Source organism: Triplophysa dalaica, chromosome 18, assembly GCF_015846415.1.
Source record: "Triplophysa dalaica isolate WHDGS20190420 chromosome 18, ASM1584641v1, whole genome shotgun sequence".
NCBI lineage: Eukaryota > Metazoa > Chordata > Actinopteri > Cypriniformes > Nemacheilidae > Triplophysa > Triplophysa dalaica.
In genome coordinates, this window is record NC_079559.1 from 20,684,873 (window position 1) to 20,705,915 (window position 21,043).

General features: G+C 38.6%; 1 protein-coding gene across 5 annotated transcripts; it reads right to left on the minus strand.

The window, feature by feature from the left end:
- Positions 1 to 1,490: 1,490 nt before the first annotated feature.
- Positions 1,491 to 16,544, minus strand: LOC130406980 (cytosolic sulfotransferase 3). Of its 5 annotated transcripts, none has more exons than XM_056729586.1 (8): positions 16,211 to 16,544; positions 6,580 to 6,715; positions 5,377 to 5,505; positions 4,904 to 5,004; positions 2,536 to 2,662; positions 2,325 to 2,422; positions 2,067 to 2,241; positions 1,491 to 1,978 (listed from the first exon to the last, which is right to left on the minus strand). In XM_056729586.1, the coding sequence occupies exons 2-8, from the start codon at positions 6,668 to 6,670 to the stop codon at positions 1,866 to 1,868; spliced, it is 834 nt and encodes a 277-aa protein (XP_056585564.1). In that variant the 5' UTR covers positions 6,671 to 6,715; positions 16,211 to 16,544; the 3' UTR covers positions 1,491 to 1,865. The 5 variants fall into 5 exon arrangements, with proteins under 5 accessions (XP_056585564.1, XP_056585560.1, XP_056585563.1 ...); XM_056729582.1 differs by lacking the exon at positions 16,211 to 16,544 and adding an exon at positions 15,396 to 15,472; XM_056729585.1 differs by lacking the exon at positions 16,211 to 16,544 and adding an exon at positions 13,367 to 13,579.
- Positions 16,545 to 21,043: the final 4,499 nt, after the last annotated feature.

Below are 21,043 nucleotides of genomic sequence, written 5' to 3' on the forward strand. Positions count from 1 at the left end.
ATCAATTTTGAAATCGTAGTTATGAACGTTTTTTATTTGTACTGAAAATAAAAAAAACGTTTACTTTAATAAATCCTGCATTTGGCTCATTTTCCGCCTATAACATCGTTTCCTTTTATATTATAAATGTTAACAACTTTTTTATGTGTTGCCTCTTGTCATGTCATAAGGAATTCATCATTGTGCATTTTACTGTTTCACTGTACTTGCGGGCTGTGTCCGAATTATCCCCCTAAACACTAATATAGTGCACTATTTGAGGGGACATCCATTTTTAGTTTTGTCCGAATTTATATTGGAAGGATGCGTCTCAATCAGCTCCCTTCTTAGTAGACCGGGCATTAATCAGCGAGACGGGGATTTTAAGGGCCGTCTCATTCTCAAAATCCTTCCAGTGCACTTTTTACTTCGTTCCCTAAAAATTCCCACAATCCAATGCAAAAGTCGGGGGGAAAAAATGCGGAATTGACTAGAAGGGATACAGCTACCTCCAATGGGCCTGCGCACTTCAATACCACATAATTTCTATTAAATATTATAAATGCAGTTGAGGTGCATCCCAATGTGAAGGCTGTGCCTTTAAAAGGCATTTAAAGCAGTGGTTTTTAACAGGGGCTCGTGGTCCACATGGGGATCCGCCTGACTATCAAGGGTGCCAAAAGACGATTCATATTTCAAATTCGACGAAATAAGCTTTTAAAAACATAAAAACAAGATATTATTTTAATGCCATTATTATAATGAACAAATGCTTTTTTAATTAATGTCGAGCAATAAAATATATTATTGAGTTTATATGAGTGGGAGGGGGCCCTTTGAATATTGTAAAAAAAATCCGCAAAAAAACGTAAGAACATGATCATTTATTCCTCAAAAAATGTAATCACTGTATAACGGTTCTGTCTGTGTTTACATTCATTTATAAATATTGTCCAATTTAACCGATCCGCTGGTTATCAATCTTGTGTCAAAAGCATATATAAGGTCATACACTGCTTTCAATCGTTTAACTGCATTCATAAAATAGATTGTATATTTTCCTTAGGCACCCTGTTGAAGTCTCCCGTGAATTAATTCAACACATGTCTGAACAGTTGAATTCAATAAGCTCCTGACTTCTGCAAAGACCACAAGAATCGGAAGTGCATTGCTTGTACCGGCTTGAAAGTTCTTGTTCTCCACTGTTTGGCTGCAGTTGTGTCGCTGTCAGATATCAGTGTAAACGTTGCAGAGCGTTCTCAAACAATGATTGTGGTAGAAGAGCAACTGCACTTTCTTCTGGAACAACATTTAAAGTGCACGATATTGTGAGGATGTGGGGTTTGTCACTCAGCCATTAGGAGGTGGAAGAAGAGATATAAACTTTCTGTTCGACAGATATATTTCCAACATATATATCTGTATACATATTCCAACATATTCCCCGCCCCTAAACCTAATGTCACCAGAATAAACTCAAAACATAGCAATGAGATCGTAGGAAACAGGAATTCACAAGAATAAGCCACTTTATAAAATAGGTATGAATTGTCATCAGATTCCGTGGATATATATTTATACATTACATTGAAAGTCGTGCTGCTGAGACGAAAAAAGGGGGATATTCGTGTCAGTTTACACAAATTAAAAGATTACATATAATAATGTCACGAATTCCATTGAGATCGTGTTGTTTATTTTGGATCCCCGACTGAAAGACACAATAGCCCAGAACTTTGCTTATTAAACTGGGATATGAGAAGTTGTTTTATAATCATTAAAATTATTAAAATCCAAAATAATCTGTAAATGAAAACAATTATTAATTTGCCTCCTATTAAACCCTCAGTGAGTAAATATGTCTAGCGTTGTCCAGAACACAAGCTTTACAGTTCAGTCCGAAACTTGACAGTGGTGTTCTTCATCTTTTGTTTGTAGACTTCATCAAACTGTTCATTTTGTGCCACAGTGAAGTGATTTTTCCAGTCTCCAACTTTACCTTTTAGAACACAAATAAAAGCAGAAAATCAGGTGAAAGACTTGAGTGTTGTTATTAGGATGAGTTTAGATGAGAGGATCCCACTAACCTTTCCTCATGAAGGGTGAGATCTTGAAGTCCATAACAGGGAGAGTGGAATAATTGGTCATCTTGTTGTTTTTCATGGCATCAAAATGAACTCCTTTTGTTATTTTCTCTCTCTCCTCGGGTGAAGTCGATAATCCCAAGAAGGAGCACAAGCGTTCCACCTCACGTCCGGTGTCCTGACAGAGTCGTGCACACAACACACATTTAACACATTGTACTGTATCTGAAAAAACAATGTTACTTCATTAATATATCTTACTTCAACCAAATCCTCATAGAACAAGTACTGTAAGTTAGAATATGTCTGTTTCTTCTCCCACCATCCGCTGACATGGTCAAACCACGGACCAAACAAAACTGTGGAGTGAAATGATGATATTTAATTTCAGTCCAAAATATTGGAAAATACCTACTGGAACATAAAAGTTGAGCAACTTGATTAAATTGTATTTTTTATCTGATTAACTTACTCTTTCCTTCCATAAACTTCTGTATAAAGGTGTTCCAGTCTCCCGGTTCGGGTTCTGCCATGTTCATGCGGTCAAAATTAAAGTAGGATACCGCATTGTCTTTTGCATTACGGGCTACATACACCACCTGGAATGAATGAACAAGAAAATGATGAGGACTTCAGACAATCATTTTATATACAAACAGTATGTAGCCTTTACATGTAATTATGTTCTGCAGATGAACGCCCTGTCACCCAGACACGAACGGCACGACGGGATACAACAAATGCCTTGTTCTTATAATGGGTTTGTTGTGTTGTGTTGTGTTGCGTTGCGCTGCATCCTGTGAGAACAAAATTAATAATGATAATGGGCTCTTTTGTCTTTAGTTGCGTAGCACCATGTTGCATCCGGTGTAGAGACAGTGTTACACTGTTGTAGTTTAGTTGCAGTTAGGTTAGCTTTTGCAACTTAAAAAAACATTATACACTTGGATTTCCAAATATTCTCAGTACTTTTAAAGTACTTTTTACAAGAATAAATTAAAATTTCAGGATAGCTTTCTAGTTTAGTATCATTGAAACACCAATATAACATAAACCAAACAGCAATGATGTTTATGAAAATGATATTCTCAATAAAACGGTAGTGTAAAATTGATGTTTTAAAACATTTTACAAAGCAAGCTTATAAAGAGTTTTAAATGTCATACATAAATGAATTGTATGGAGTTATAACAAAAGAAACAGTCAAATGCTTAGTTAGGAAGAGGAACTTTCTGAGACAAGGCACATCACTATAGTCATGATCACCAGATGGAGAGCTCTTTGATGTCCAGCAGAGGGCGGTCCCCTCTTGATCAATTTATTTTTGGGACAACATATCCCATAAACCACTGTCTGGACTCATCATGCCAAACTTACTTTAAGGCTTTGTCATCAGCCTTGTTTAATTTTCTACTTAAACCTTGTGCGGTCTCTTAGCCGTTGGGTTTCTGAGCATTGGCCGTTGTTGATGTGGTTATATCCAGGTTGCCTGTGTTTTGACTTTATGCCTACCTGCAGATTATGACTTAAATTCTCAACCCATGTGTCTTTTCAAGCAGTTTGATACGCCTATATAGTAATGGCTCAAAATAGTGATCTTTTCAGTCGAATAGGCTTCTCAAATTTAATCTGTGCAATCCCAAAATATATTTGAGAGTTTTTGTGGGAGTGCAAATAATTATTGTGGGGCACCTGTTTTCATTTCTCTACAAAACATTTGCTAACTACTTCACAGTATGTTTCTGCTGTGAGCTGATACAGTTACCAGTTCAACATTCTATCCTACTTTACATAAACAATTCAACCTAATTGCAGACTTCAGTTTGGTTATTATAAGGTATTAATTCCTCTGTTGTCACATGATGGAGCTGTCTAGCTTGCAGAAAGAGCTGAAGAGAGAAAATGAAAAGAATGCAAACAAATGATGCTTTTCATGCGTTCCAGACGGCATTTATAAGAGTCTGTTTTCCTTTAAAACCATCAACTCTTGCTACTGTTACGCCTGGCGTTTACACTGCTACGGAGTATTTGACCCCAGAAAAACAGAGACTTTTGGAAACACTGCGGACCCCATTTTAGTTTCAAAACTCTGGGGTTGCGTTTCTGTTTAAATGGACAAAAAGAGACTTTAAAGTACACATGCATGGTTGGCCACATAGGCTTATTGATTGGGTCGTCTGATTCATTGCGTTTGCTTCCCTGATTCGTTATGCTTGGGTCATATGAGCCGTTACGCTACCTGAAGGCAACAATGATCAGCCTCGCAAGGACCATGCAAACAACAGGCTTGTTTATATTCAAGCTGCACTGCATACACAGATCGACAGGCTTTATAGATCAATTACGTTCCTCGCATGTTGTTATGGAAACGACAGGTCTCTGTCATTGGTAAGCTGGGGGAAAAGGAGCTTGACATAGGTTGTTGTTTTCAGAAAAGTTGAACTTTTTTCAACCTCAGAATACGCTTTGAGCTGCAGAAAGAGACGCCCTAAAAAAGCACTTGAGTTGAAACCACAGAGCGGGTTTCAGCCACTAGGACACTGCTCAGGTAGCAGCTACAGTAGAATTCGTCCAGTTCAGAGTTGTTCTACCAGTGAAATCATTTTAGAGACATCATTTTAAGGTTGAAAAATTACATAATGTTGCTTTAAAGTGGGCCCCATATAATTACAAGCCAATGACCACTTTAAGTGCTATAAAGCACCTTTTTTTGGAGTGATACAGTACAATCAAACTTGAAAATGTGCTATCATTTGTGATTGAAGCATGCATTGTAGATACAGCATACAATATAAAACACAATGTAACATTTTACAAAGAGAAAGATCATTCTACAGTACCCTTGAGTTCTGCTCCCAAAAGGACTTCGGCACCAACTGAACAGGTAAATGAGTTTTGATGAGGCGAGGAGAAGTCTTCAGATTATCAATCAGTTCGGTCCCTGAGAGCGATTTCAAAAAATACATTTACATTTAAAATAAAATGACATAAATTACATCTCTCATTTTAGCAGACTGGTTTAAACAAAGTTACGAAAATGGGAAAGCATCCAACATTTAACATTAAAGTACAGCAAAAAACAGTAGCTACAGTGAATTAGCTATGAACTTTGCGATTCAATGAGCAATACTTTTAAGAGTGATAAAACTTAGGGAACATCGAAAAAATAAATTCACTTGAACCAGTGCATCTCGATTAAATCACATATTTTATTGGAGTTTCATGCCCCAAATGGGGTCAATTGAAACAGCTTGATGATGATGGACAAACTTGTATTTTTTAACTTAAAATGAATGATTCCGTTATCGCTGACCTGATGGAATAACTTGAAAGCAGGACTCCAGGAATGGCACCCTCATGTAGATAGGCTGAGAAGTCTGGCGCTCTGGAGCCACATTACCAAAATACAACAGGTCCAGTATATAAGAAACCCAGGTGGTACCTATGGAATGATGGAGGTAAAGTGGCTAGAGAAACGGCCTGTCATGGCTACTATAAAACATTCTAACAAACATGAAGAAACTTTGAAGGCTGAAAGGGTTTTATTATGTCACACCTGTGAGCTGAATGGTTTATTTCGGCAAAATTATCTCATGCTCACTAACACAGATTGAGACAGATTTGTGAACAATAGTTGAGAGAAATAGGCCTTTTGTGTACATCGAAAAAGTCTTTGAGTTCAGCTCATGAAAAATGGGGCCAAAAACAAAAGTGTTGCGTTTATTATTTTGGTCAGTGTAGATTAGTTAATAACAAGAAAAAACTACAAAGGCTATGATCAGTAAAATACTTTTACATTTGCTTGTCAAAATCAGAGGGTGTGTCTCTGATGTGTTCTCCATCACAAGCACATAATGATGACCACATGATGACACACTTTCTCTCATAATCTCCAAAATGTGAGTTTGCTGTTGTAAGTTACATCTTTTCTTTATAGGTCAGAATAGATAATGAAGGACCCTGCATGAGTTCATTACTTAGAGAATGTTTTCTCTACATGTCCCTGCAGATATGTATATGTTAGATATAAGTCCCTATTTGTATATCTGTATATTATATATATTGAATCTGTATTTATCTGTATTTAACATTCTACTGTTAGTGTTAATGTTATCTGTAGTTATCTGAAGTCAGTTTTTGAAAAAGCAGTAACGAAAAAACGTCTTGATCATGAAAGAGGAAAGATGTGAATTAACATCAGTTCAGTTTTTACACAATGGAGAAAGCTCTGGCAGACAAAGGGTCTGAAAGACGATCCCATGGTTGCTCTCTTTCTATTGGACAGGTATGTACATGCTTCCAGAAGAATTTAATGGATTTAGTTTGAAATGTGATAAGTGTACGGCGAATCGCATAGAGGGTGGGATTTTAATTTAAGTGCTAAAATGCTAACTCTGTTTCGGGTTTTGCATACAAAAATATGTAATCTCTGTGATACTCTATTTGCATTTGTCAGAAGTGTAGCCAGATTTATTTAACCTGCGTTATACTATAGTACTTCATTCAGCATACTTACCTGCTTTGGGGTAAGTGGCGATCAGAATGTCATCTGGTCTTGCCTGGAAGTTCTTCACATTTTCCCAGTTGTCAGTGAAGTAGTGAATCATAGAAATGCCTTCAAAGTCAATCAGCTCGGGCCTAGACAGTTTAAGCTGTAATTTTGAAAAAAAAAAAGATCAGTTTCATGCTTTTAATTGTGCTGATCATTGCAGAATCATCATTGACAAAAACTAGGCATGTAAAAGTGCATTATTGAATTGTGATCTAACAATAAATGTGGGGCTCTACTTTATTACTGCTTAATGGACTGCCTGTTTTCATAAAAAGTATATTTACAGACAACCTTATAAAAGCTTAGTATTGATAATGACCAGTAGTGTTATTTGTACCTGGCGTGTACACAGGTCATTTACATTTAAAAGGTTCTACTGTAGTATTGTTATTCTCACACTCGAAATCAGAAGTTTGAAGAGATTTTATATTCCTAACGAACTGAAAAAAAACAGGAGAGAACTTTCATATTATTGACATCAATATATTGCAACCTGTGAATGATCTTAGTAGTTTCTAGATATCTAATTTGAGGAAGACAAGTTAAAAATAATGATAATACTTCGCTGTGACTGTTCTACTTTTAATCAGAAAAAATGATGTCTCTCTCATGTTACTTATGTACATCGTTTTTTATTTTTGATAAATTTGCAAAGACTTTAAACAAACTTCTTTCACGTTGTCATTATGGGGTATTGTTTGTAGAATTTAAAGTAAAATAATGAATTGAATCCATTTTGGAATAAGGCTGTTACTTAAGAAAATGTGGAAAAAGTGCAGCGCTGTGAATACTTTCCGGATGCACTGTAGATAATGTGACTCGTTTGTTAGGAGTCTGTTCGCTTATAAACATACTTGTCGACGCTCCCGTTTTTCACACCCATCCGTGTTGTTATTTAACATGTGAAACCCTGAGTCGTGATCACGGGTCTCACATCTGAAAGCTGTCATGTCTGGACCAACGGGGACAGGAGGGCCTTCGCGAATGGCCCCGGGGGAAACAGGTATACTCATAGACGACAATGTATTTTGTGTTCAAAGACGAGACACAGCAATTCTTATTCACTTTATGTTTCTTTTTTTGTCGTTGGAAGCACAGGCTCACAGCCCTGGCTGCGTTTTCTGCTGAAAGGAGGCGGAGACTAGCAGCTCATTTGCACTTAAAGAGACACACACCAAAACAGCGAGTTTATCCTCACATGCAAAACTGGGCATCTAGAGCATAGTATAATAAAATGTCTGTGTTGTATTTTGAGCTGAAACTTCACAGAAACATTCTATAGACCCCTATGATTTATATTACATTTGTGTTAAAGTAGAAAAAAATCTTTCCTATAAATTGTGATTTGTCATTTTAAAAATATATATTTATATAAATTAAATTGAGACAAAAACTTTCCTGGATTAACATATTTTGTTTGTCTTAGTATATCAGTCTTTTCAAAGAAGTAAGACTTGCTCTCATGATTCATTGCTGTTGTTGTGAAGTTTTCAATTCCATGATAAACCCCCAACTATTCTCATATATTTGAAAAATATTTATTTACTCACTAAGGACATGTCAGGGATTTCCATTATGCTGAAGTTTTCTCTGTTCTCAGAAATGTTTCTCGCTGATCTTCCGTGTTAACAACATCCAGTGATTACATGCAGCCAAAGTCTCCAGTCACAGTTTATCTTATCCTCTCTCTCTCTCTCTCTCCTTCTCCCTCTCCCTCTCTCTCTCTCTGTACTTTGCACGCAAATTAAAATATGTTATGCAAGTTCAAACCCTCCCTCTATTCAGTTCTACACAATAATTCTCTCCACAATAAAGCTTCTCAAGTTGAGCACTGAACCAAAATGAACTATACAGTACAACCATTACGTAATTATTCATTTATAATATAACAACATGGAAATAAAGTGAAGAAGCACAATAGCCCTGTTTGCTCCCCGGGTGCAGCAGGGATAGCAGCCCACTGCTCCGGGTGTATGTGTATTCACGACTTGCAGTGCTTGTTTTCACTAGGGATTCTACAATACAATTCTCAATATAATATTAAACCATTCAGTACCACCTCCACGATTCAATACGCGTAAGTGAGTTTAGATTTTCCAGTTGAATTATTTCTGTGCGCTTAATTACTTTCTGAACTGGCTCTGTCCTTGTTTGTCTGTATGTCTGTGCACTGAGATAGATAAACTCATCCCCATGAGTATATAGTTAATGGTGAGTGGTGGTCGGGCAGTGAGGCTGCCTGCAATAAGAGAAGCAATGTGCTGTTGAGTATAATGCTGACGAACAGACTGGCCATCGGAAGCACCAGAACCTACCGGCTTTACTGTATGCCCGTTGTACCAAAGTGATAATGTCAGAATTTGGCACATAAAGAATGTATACAGAAGCACGTTGTTGCTTTCGTTTGGGTTGTTCTAACCCAGTAGCACACTCAAAGAGAGCTTATACAGTGCCATCTCAAGGTGCTTTTAACGAAAGTCATGGCATTCGGCGACCTTTCGTTCAGCTGTTTACGTCATAGCAAGAGCGTTTCCGGGCAGCATATTTAGAGTTGCATTTCTTCTAATTTACTGAAATTGAGGTGAGGCACCTTGTACATCATTACCTTTGGGATTTCCCATTGAGCGCTTTGTTTGCAGTATTAGGGGCGATACACATTTTGCGCCTTTAACACGCACAAGTTAGTTATTTTAAATGTAGACACGCGGCATGCATGTGTAAATAGGGAGCGACTCGGACGCGATGCACTTATGATGCAGCCCGCATGTTTTTCGAGAAGTAAACAGTTAAACAGTAAACAGTTAAACAGCGAACACAACGTGGGTCGTTTTCCACACGGTTTTAAACACGACATCTGAATCGTCCCTTAAACATTCGCCAAACGTTTCTCTGTTTACTTCCATTACAGCAATGCAATTTTGCATTACGTTATTTTAAATACTCTCATGCGCAAAGCGTTTTTATGTTTTTAATATTTTGCACATGGGAAAAGAAAAAGACGTGTATATTCCACATCACAATAGACCCTCTGCGCAGCCCCCAACACACACATACCACAGTACAGTAAGGTATTTTACCTTACTGTGCTTACCTATAGAAGTGCGCTTACTTCATTTCACCACACTTAACACATGAATCATTTACAATGCTACTCCAGACTTGAAACGCAACAAGCCGAAGATCACAGCAAGACCAAAAATAACACTCAATATAATACAAATCATTATTACACATACCACTTATCTGATCAAATTTCACTGTTTTGCTATTTACAGCAAAAATGCACAATTTGTTACATTTAAGACTGACCACAGTCAAAATTACTCTTCTCAAAACCATAAACAACTGTGCACATCAGAATGAATTGAGGCACGGCGGCCTAATAAACCTTAACTTACAATTCTATGATCAAATGACTTGGTAACAAAGTCTTCCTCCTGTTGTTTTGATTGAACAAGATTTTCTCTCTTTTCCGAGATTTGATAACAAAGTTGATCCACATGCTGTTTTGAATAGGGATGCACCGAATATTCGGCAATAGAAAATTTTCGGCCGAAAATGGCCCAAAAGTGCACTTTTATCACCGAAACAATACGGCCGAAATGTTGTGATGACACAAACAGATACCGCTCCTTTGATGCATCTGTAGCGGACGTTATTCCTTTAATGGCAGCACTAAAGCGTCTCCTAAACTGCATTCACCCTCAGGGCTCTAGAGTGCGACCAATATTCCTTTACGTGTGTGAACCAGAGGTCGCGTGATCCCAAAAATTCTATGTCATTGACAGATTTTTTTTACCGTCATTCTGGCAGATTACAATGAGGGCAATTTGTAAACACCCGTTTCCCTTCAGCGGGATATGCTCGTGAAGCGATCTGCGTGTCGTTGTCATTTGTACTGACTAGACATGTGATGCGTTTTGGCAAAACCCGTCGGGTGTAGCGCTGGGACGCGGGAAAGACAGTTCACCTATCAAAGTAAACCACATAACATGAAGAATGAAGAAGTATTAATGCACATTTCCCGCCAGTCCTGTGTAAACTATGGCATGCAAAGTTTTTTATACAATGTTTTCGCGAGATGGCAGAGCTCTCAGTCTACGGCACCAGGAGTTATGCCCGCTCCACTGCTCACGCGAGCCGGACCGCGATCGCAAAATATACAAGAGATGATCAAAAGTCCAGACACTATGCGCATGATAAACAACTTAAAACTTGCTTCACTGCTTATTAGTTGTTGTCCGTAATGTTTCCTTGTGTAGTGATAATGTCAGAGCTCTCGTTCTTTAAATGTGCGCTGCACCATCTTCATTACTTTCGTTTTATTCCAACGGTTTTGTACAGTATTTTTATAGACTTCAACACTAGGAAATGTTTTTTTTACTAAATTGTTATTAGAGTAAGTCTCTTACCACTGTAAAGTGATTTTTACTTGTGATATTGGACTGTTGGGCTTTTATTTTCATAACTTAACTTTAAACACGTTTTTCTCCAAATTCCGTTCCTGAACATCATAGCGCTTCAGACGACAGAATAAGTAGGTTATTCTATTCTTACGCTACTTATTATCAACTTTAGACATCTGCGATTCTTGGTGCATTTGTTGTTGTTAAAGTTCTACAGTTAACATATGGGTTATGGGAGTCTTTGTTTGGATACACTATTATGATGTTGAAGGCCTACAGAGAAAATATTGTTGTATCTTAAGCAGTTGCACTTGTTCTGAATAGACTTTCTTGTAGTAGTCCTACAGAGAAAAATGTAAAATGCACTTGACCTAAATGCACTTGGTTTTCATGAGAGAACATTTAATTGTACAACTTTTCAGCAGGCCAGTAGACCTGTACATTATTATTTAATATACACATGAGTGGGGTCAAGTTAAACATCTTAGTTGAATTTTATTTTATACTGTGCATTGTTGCAATGTGCTAAATAAACATTTCCATTTTTGTAATTGATTTATTCTTTGAAACTTTAATTATGCAATTGCAATGCCTTGATTTTAGTAAAGTTAGTACACAGTAATAGCCATAAATGCAAGGGTACTAATAATTGGCCAAATTTCTTTCGGTGTTTCGGCTTTCGGCCTTGGTTTCCTCTTTTTCGGTTTTCGGCCAAGAATTTTCCTTTCGGTGCATCCCTAGTTTTGAATTATGGCGTTTCTTCTTCTTCTTTTGAAGATTTATGGCGGTTGGCAAACCAACATCTGGTGCTTCTTCTGCTTTACGAGACTGCTGGTGAGCAACTCCCCAGATTGAGGAAACTTAGTAAAAAACAGCGCTTCCGTTTAGATGATTTATGATAGAAGATGATTTACATTTACATTTAGTCATTTAGCAGATGCTTTTATCCAAAGCGACTTACAAAGAGTTTAGGAGCAATACGTGATAGTTCATACAGGAGCCATAATACATTAGGTGCCAATAAAAAGTTACTGGTTTCAACAAAAGCTAGACCACTACCTGTTGAGAGAAAGGGCTAGTGTATTTTTTTTTCTCATTTGTTGGTCAGGTATTCACAGAAGAGATGGGTTTGAAGTAGTTATTTAAATGTTGTGAGAGATGTGGTTGATTGGACAGAGTTAGGAAGAATGTTCCACCAGAAAGGAGTTGTGAATGAGAAAGAGCGGGAGAGCGATTTACTGCCCTAATGGGAAGGCAATAAAAGACGCCGCTGGTTTGCTGAATGCAGGGATCTTGATGGGATGTAGGAGTGCAGGAGAGTGTGGAAGTAAGCCGGTGCAAACCAGTGATAGTCCTGTAGGCAAGCATTAGTGACTTGAATCTGATACGGGCTGCAACCGGTTTACAATGCTGATGATATGCGTAATGCATGTATTTATATCCTCTCATCTCAACTATTGCAATTAAACCAGAATGCTTACTGGCAGCCGTAAATATGAGCACATTACCTGTCTTACTCTCTATGCATAGGTTGCCTGTTTTTTTTAGAATAGAGTTAAAGATTCTACTCTTTGTCTTTAAGGTTTTATATGGGTTGGCTCCTTCCTATTTATCTGAACTTGTGACAGTTAACAGTTCTGCAAGATGTTTAATGTCTTCTAGCCAGAAACTGTGAAAGGGAAGTAGATGGCGGTTGTAAAGAAGGGAGAATGAGCTTTTGCCATAGCTGGTCCCGAATTGTGGAATAGCCTTCACCTTTCTTTTAGAGTAATTTCTACAGAATCTCTTTTTAAAGCAAACTTAAAACCCACATTTAAGAAAAGGCTTATATATGTCACTGTTTTATGTGTTTTTATTTATTTTTATTTGACCTTTCAATTTGTTGTTTATTGTGCTTCTATAATAAACTAAACTTAACTTTAAAAAAAATGAATTTGAGCAATAGAATATTTTAATTTATTTAGTTAAACACATTTTAACTTAACAATCATTTAAGTACCAACCAATTTCTCATAACACCATGTATGAACTATATACTACACGTCATGTTAACATTACAAAAGCAAACAAAAGTCATAGGACAGAAGGCACACAATTAACAATAACAATCTAACCGAAGTAAATAAATAACCTAAAATAAATAAACATTCTTAAAACACGCGATTAATCCTGAGGAATGTTTTATCAAGACACTCAAGTGAAATGTTTATATCACCCTTAAAATAAATAAGTGTCATCATGCGTCTCTGCCTGTGAAAACTGCAGAAGGTCTTATTCTGGTCTCCGTTATTCAGCGTCAGATAATCCAACAAATATCGATTAACTGCACAAAGACAACTTTTTACCGTTTTATCTTTCTCCGCCATGATGTTCGTTTACTTTTCACAACTTTCCCCACTTCCGGCATTAAACTGCTGCCTCGTGACCACTGTGACGTAATGTTCTACGGTCGGTCACTGTTGTGATTATCCGGTGTGAGCTCTTCTATTTCCTTAAGTCCTGCTTTCTTCCTCCTGATTCATCTGCTTGTTTTATTATCCGTTACGAATCTGAACTAACGCTACAATTATTATTGTTTATGTAACCGCACTGTGACCCGAATTTGACATTAGATGTGCAGCAGCGGTGCATTCTGGATACTCAAGTTGTCCGACCTTCATCGGCGCCTTCAAAATCGGCTTCAAGAGCCTTGAGGGACGACACACTTTATTCCCGTTGGCCAAAATATTCACATGTATATATGACATGTGATGCGTATTCTTTCTGTCACACTCGGTTACGATAATACTCACACAAATGTGTTGAATTCGTTGCATTTTATGTTTATTGTGCTGATTTTAATGCTAATATATAGGTATTCATATCGTATTCGCAGGGCTCTCAAGTCTCATGCGTTCACGGTTCACACGCTCACACGACATCTTGTATTTCTCACGCTGAGATACAAAAATAAGGGATAACTCGACTCTTCAATCAATTAATGGACGTGGCAAATGAAATGAAATGTGCAGATGAACAAAACGTGTCCGTTACAGCATAATGTTTACGTCAGATCACGGTGCTTTGAGGATTTTGTTACGTGTTCACAGCGCTGAGCATCACAACCAATCATAGACAGCGCATGAACATAATGACCAATCAGAGATGAGTCACCGGCGCAGAAGAGGTTTGTTGCGGCTCGCTCGATCAGTCAGACCCATTGTATTAACGGGAGTTCCATGAAGTCCGTGTTATCCTTTATAACGCGAGATTATAATTTATAGCTCACGTTCTGTTTATTATTCCCAAATTTCATTCTGAGACAATGTGATAATTAACTAATGCAAAAACTGCAATAAAATCACTTATGACATGCAAAAACGATTTTAATGTATAATCATAATAACAATATCCATAAGCATCAATATATATATTTTTTTGTTTAAATAGATTATGCAATATTGGTGTGAATGTCGAACATCTGAGCAGAATTAAGTGTTTAATGTGGGATGGCTGCTTATACGTGATCCCGCTTATTAAACAGCTACTTACCACATGAGGAAAAAAACTTGACATGAATTGTAAATTAGAAAAATAATTTAGTTAATTTTTACCGAAAACAGACCTTCCGCAAGGAAAACTTATTTACTTTAAATCTTTAGCTTTTCGGCAAAATGTTGAATGTACATCTGTTTTGTAACAATGAAAATTGTAAAAAGCGCTTTTTAAATAAAGTTGAGTTGAGGTGGATTCTTAATCAGGCCTAAGACGAGTAAAGGCTAATGATTCAGCAACACAATCATGAGGTGTGCCTTCACACTCTAGATGTAGCCTAGTTAGCTGGATTTACTATGGCACAATGTGTAATTGTCACAGCCTGTGTCAAAACAAATCTGAGTTGTTCTAACAGTTCAACAACTTTGTGATGTCTTTACATTTTCAAAAGCATAATATATAGCTGCAAGTCGTTGATGACAGGGAGGATAACCTTGTGCTACATTATCCAAATTTGTACTGTAAAAGGCAATTGGTAACTTCCCCTGCCCTTACATGTTACATTAACACATCAGATGCAAACCCTTCTTCTCTGTTAGCATACAAGTTTTATGGTTTTGTTTAGTCTGGGCTAGCTAATGCAGGGACACTCTGCAGTTATCACCTGTAAGTACACTTGCTTAGGAACCTGATGTTCCGAATATGGTAAGAGGCGTTACATTTCTGTCACACGCTTGCAGTATTCGACCAATCACTACACACTGGTTAACTGGCCAATCATAGCACACCTCTCTTTTGATAGCTATGAGCTTTGTTAAAAATCTGTGCGTTTCAGAGAGGCGGGATAAAGAGAAGAATACATACATGCACGGTTTGTGGAAAATTCTGTGTTTTTTTTACCGTAAATAGTGTAAACCAGGGGTATTCAATTAAAGTTCCAAGAGGTGAGGTCTTCATATTTTCTTTCTTCATCTTTTCTATTCGAAGCGGAGTTCCAATATGTTTTTTGAAAATAAAAATGTAATCAATTTATATATCATTTATATATTTCATATCCACAGTATGTATGTAGACTGTGTGGCTTAATTAATATAATATAAGTATATGTAGAGATTTGTGTTCATTTGTTTAAATGTGCAGAAAGAGTTAGCCCCCCAAATATATTTTTTTGCAATGTTTGTTACATTTTGATTGCTAATGTTTGAATATTTACCACAAGCACACATTCAATGTTGTAATGAATGGCCACTAGGTGGCAACAGCGGTATAGAAACTCCCTGTGTGAACAAAAAGAAGGAGAGTTAGCAGACGAGTGGATAGAGAGGACATGAGTCTATGGTTGTGAAGTAAAAATCTGTAACGAGATCTATGGAGTGTTGGACTTTAAAAAATGTCCTGCATGTCCAAAAATATCTCGCGTTGTTCCGTGTGATTTGGACAATTACAGGTTCTGCCCATTACAAGTTCCGCCCATTACCAGTTACGCCTCTGTCTTGCACTCCGCAATCAGACACTATTGCATCAACAGGCATATAGCTGTTTCACATCTATGACAGTATAAAATCTTATTTAAACTAACAACTCTTTGTTATAAAAGCATAATAATAAAACCATTTAATAAAATGATAATCAAAACACTGTAATAAATGTCATGATATAAAAACATATTCCCACAGGAGTGATCGTGAATGTGCGGGCTGAATAAAAGAACCCACCTGAAACACACGCTTGTTGTAGTCTTCTTCAAGTGTGTTACAAAAATTGGCGATGAGGATGGGATCGGCGGTGCCGTATTGAGTGTGTCACGATGCTGAGCATGGACCTAGAGCAGCTCCAGGATCGGCTAAGCGAGGTGCTGCTCCGCCTGCAGCTGGATCAACTGCAAAAGTGTCTGCAGAGGGACAGAGTAAACGGCACTCGCTGATCAGATTAATCAGTGAAGCAGTTGACGGTGTTATAGAGACAGATGATAATGACGCCCGTCTATATGTTAAAGACTTGTTAGAGTTTGCTAGCGGGAAGACGCAAAGCAGAGACCACGCGATTCAAGATGGCGGCGGCGACACAGACAGGAGTTCTGCGGAGCTCGCGGATTTAAAGAGGCAGTACACAGAATTGCATGATCATTTTGAATCGTCCACAAATATGCTGAAAAATGAAATCCAACGCTTGAGTTTGAAAGTTCCTGATGTGTCTAGTCCCCCTGTGCTTTCCCAGCAGCAGCAAGCGATTTCTGAAGTCACCATTCGACGTGATTTTAAGATTAATGGTCAAATAGGAGAACGGGGACAGAAAGATAAGCTGTCATACAACAACTTGATGCACCAGATTGATGCTGGAATAAATAAAGGACACCGAGAGTCAGAGATTGTGGATGCTGTGATCAGAGCGGTCAGTCCAGGTATGAGTCTGCGAGATATGCTGGAGATTAAAACGGATCTAACCCTCGCCCAGCTGCGTACAATTCTATAAGGCCATTACAAGGAAGAAAGCTCAACAGACCTGTATCATAGACTGATAAACATAACTCAGGAGAGCCGTGAGTCACCACAAAATTTCCTTTTCCGGGCTATAGAGTTGAAAGAAAGGCTGCTGGCTGCTGCCAGAGAGCCTGATGGAGAAGAATCATACAGTGCAGATCTCATACAAAGAAGGTTCCTACGTGCACTGGGGACGGGATTGTCCAACGACCACATCAAATATCAGCTTAAAGCCTGCCTTGATGATTCGAGAGTCACAGATGAAATTCTCATCACGGAGATGAACAAAGCTGCAAGCCTTGAGTGGGAACGACAACAAAAGTTCAAGAAAAATGCACACGTGAGAGAGACAAAAGTTCATGAGGTTCAAGCAGAACTACATACGAGTCAAGAGAAAATGATCCATTCTCTCGCAGGTAAAGAACAGTCTACACACACACAAGTGAAAGCTTTGAAAACACCACAAGTCATGGATAAGCGAGACTCTGAGCTTTATGAGGTAGTCAAGCAATTGAGAGAGGAGATTGGCGAGATGAAGAAAATCATGAGTACGTACCGTGGCGCACCGCCCCGAGAAAGGAAACGAGGGTGTCGTGGATGTCAAGACCTGGGTCGTGGTGAGCAGTGTGACCATTGTTTTAAATGCGGGCAAAGTGGGCATCTTTCCAGAGGATGTAGAGGACCACCTGCAGGCAGAACAGAAAGAGGACACTCAGTTGACAACATGTCTGTGACAGCTCACACCATAGTATCACAAAGTCTGCAACATCAAAGGGAAATCCTCTGTGATAACATTAAGCAGTTAGAAGCCTGTGAAGCAGCAAAGCATAAAGAGAACTACCTACAGCTTATCAGATCTGTCAGTACCAATCAGCTGTCTGCCAAACGCAATGCCCAATTACTGAATCTAATCGGAAAGAAATGTATGGTGAAATGTTTTTTCAATGGTGTGGAAACTACAGCATTGTGGGATACCGGCTCACAAGTTTGCCTCATTAATGAAAAGTGGAGACAAGAACATCTTCCACACACCAAACTACACACCCTCGATGAGATCCTTGGACCTGGAAGCCTCACTGGTCGAGCAGTCAATCAAACAATCATTCCATTTGAAAGCTGGGTTGAAGTGACGTTCAAGTTGGGAACAGTATATGAAAACTTGCTCCGAAGAAGTGCAACCTGATGTCATAGTCAGTATAACTCAGTCTGTAATGGTGCAAAGTCTAGAGAGAGGCCCCTGGTTGTGTCCGCTTACCATTGTATCTGTGATGGCAGCAGAACAGGTGGAGGATCGGGTCATGTCAGTTGCAGAGATCCCCAAGGAAGTTCTGAGAAAAGCCCAAGAAGAAGAGCCTGAAATCAGAGAGGTCTTGATGAGTCTCCGAAATAAATCGTGGCCAGTGAAGAGCAAAGAAGATCGGGGACTGATGAGGGAACGAGCTAAATTATACTTGGATGAGCAGGGACTATTGTTCCGAAAAACAGTCACCCGTAATCAGCTGATCCTGCCAAGGAAATACCATGAGCTTGTTTTCAAGGAGCTACACCAGCATATGGGCCACCTAGGGGCAGAACGAGTGCTGAACCTGATCCGGGATCGATTTTATTGGCCCCGCATGCAGAAGCAGGTGGAACATTATGTCACATGTGTCTGCAGCTGCTTGAAAAGTAAGCGTCCGAACAAGGTGACTCGAGCTCCTCTGAAGAACATCACCACCACATATCCTTTTGAGTTGGTCTCAATTGATTTTCTACATCTGGAGTCGTGTAAAGGAGGTTACGAATACATCTTAGTTGTTGTGGATCACTTTAAACGGTTTGCTCAAGCGTATGCCTGCAGAAACAAGAGTGCCAAAACAGCTGCGGAGAAAATATTTAGAGACTTTGTTTTGAAGTTTGGATTTCCCAGGAGATTGCATCACGACCAAGGCCGTGAGTTCGACAACAAGTTGTTTTCCAAATTGCAAGAGTACAGTGGGCTGCAGGGCTCTCATACAACATCGTATCACCCGCAGGGAAACGGGCAAACTGAGTGATTTAACCAAACTTTGCTCGCAATGCTGAGAACCTTACCTGAGACGGCCAAAGCCGACTGGAAGACATCACTTGCAAAGGTTGTGAATGCGTACAATTGTACAAGAAACGAGGCGACAGGGTTTGCACCCTATTTTCTCCTTTTCGGTCGTACACCCAGATTGCCCATTGACATAATGTTTGGTGTGCCATTGAAAGACCAAAGCTCTTCTTACCAAGCCTACGCTGAGGACTGGAGGAAAAGAATGAGGGAAGCTTATGAGGTAGCCTCACAAGTGTCACACAAAGGGAAGGAAAGAGGAAAAGCTTTGTATGACAAGAAAGTCCATGGAGCTGAATTGCTCCCCGGTAATAGAGTACTGGTTCGGAACTTTAAAGAGAGAGGTGGACCTGGAAAGCTCAGAGCCTTCTGGGAAGAACAAGTTTATGTTGTCACCTCAAGGAAGTACAAGGATAGTCCAGTATATGAAATCCGTCCTGAGACTGGGAAAGGAAAAACAAGAATACTACACCGGAATCTGTTACTACCATGTGACTACTTACCTGTTGAGAAGGAAAACCTACCTGGAAGACCTGACAAAGAGAAAAGGAAAAAGGTTTGGAGAACAACACACCAGAAAGATCAAACCCACGGTGAAAGTTCAGATAGTGAAGAAGAGAAAGAGTGGAGTTGTTTGGTTGGAGTGCCAGCCCATGGAAAGAGTCAAAATGACAGGAGAGCGGTGCAGTCAAAATCTCCAGGACATCATCCAGAGGACTCAGGGACACTGAACAATGCCCACCCAGTCGAGGAAGAAGAGCATGGAGCTGCACGGGAGGAAGAGGATATGTCATCATCAGGAAGGGAGGTCGGAGAAACAGATGATGCTGAAGAGAGTGAGACAGAAAATCCCTCACAACCTGATTGCAAAAGAGTGTATCCTTTAAGGCACAGAAAAACAAAACAAATGTTTACTTACCATACCCTAGGTCAGCCTAGTTTTGTAGATGGGTAAACAAAGGAGTTAAAATAGATGATTGAGTTTCAGTTAAAATGGTAATTAAGTGCAAGTTCCAGCAAAATAATTTAATCAGTTTAAAATGGTTAAGTAGTATAGTAGTGTTCAGTTTAGTTATACTGTAGTAGCCAGTCCAAAAATAAATACTTACACAGTAGATTTGTTTCAACGGTAAAAGGTTAGATCCTTTCAGTGATAGTACACATTCCTGTTGATGAACAGAGATGGCGGTGGAAGATCATGGTGCACAATGATGTCTGCTGCAAACACACTGCATAAAAAAAGGAGATAAATGTTGTGTGTCGTGCAAAAGAATAGCATGAGTACTAGGACTGTTGCATCACTGACTCCTACCAAAGAAACAAATCTCGAAATGGATAACCAGTAATGTTTCTGAGAATGTCGGGACTACATTCTATTTTGTAGGGGAGATTGTAGAGATTTGTGTTAATTTGTTTAAATGTGCAGAAAGAGTTAGCCCCCCAAATATTTATTTTTGCAATGTTTGTTACATTTTGATTGCTAATGTTTGAATATTTACCACAAGCACACATTCAATGTTGTAATGAATGGCCACTAGGTGGCAACAGCGGTATAGAAACTCCCTGTGTGAACAAAAAGAAGGAGAGTTAGCAGACGAGTGGATAGAGTGGATAGAGAGGACACGAGTCTATGGTTGTGAAGTAAAAATCTGTAACGAGATCTATGGAGTGATCGTGAATGTGCTGGCTGAATAAAAGAACCCAACTGAATCACACACTTGTTGTAGTCTTCTTCAAGTGTGTTACATATAGTCTTATATTAATTGATAATTAAGATTTTCTAAATGAAAAAAACTACTGACAACATACTAACAGCAAACATAATGTAAAGATTAAACAGAAAACAAAGTTACTTAATTAAGGCTAAATAAGCATCTTCAATAATTTCCCTATTACAACGTTCTAACAAAATGTGACCCTGCTTGTGAAAACCCAGCACAAGTCTTTACAATTTTCTACATAAAATCATTCTAAGGAATATTCTGTGAGAATAT

Bases quoted from the DNA above. Each gene is read 5' to 3' on its own strand.
- LOC130406980 (XM_056729582.1), bottom strand. From the start codon at position 15,467: ATGAAGAAAGAAAATATGAAGACCTCACCTCTTGGAACTTTAATTGAA. The intron at 2,242-2,324 runs GTAAGATATATT...CGACTCTGTCAG, and splicing joins TCTATGAGGATTTGGTTGAA to GACACCGGACGTGAGGTGGA. The intron at 1,979-2,066 runs GTTAGTGGGATC...GTGTTCTAAAAG, and splicing joins CTCACCCTTCATGAGGAAAG to GTAAAGTTGGAGACTGGAAA.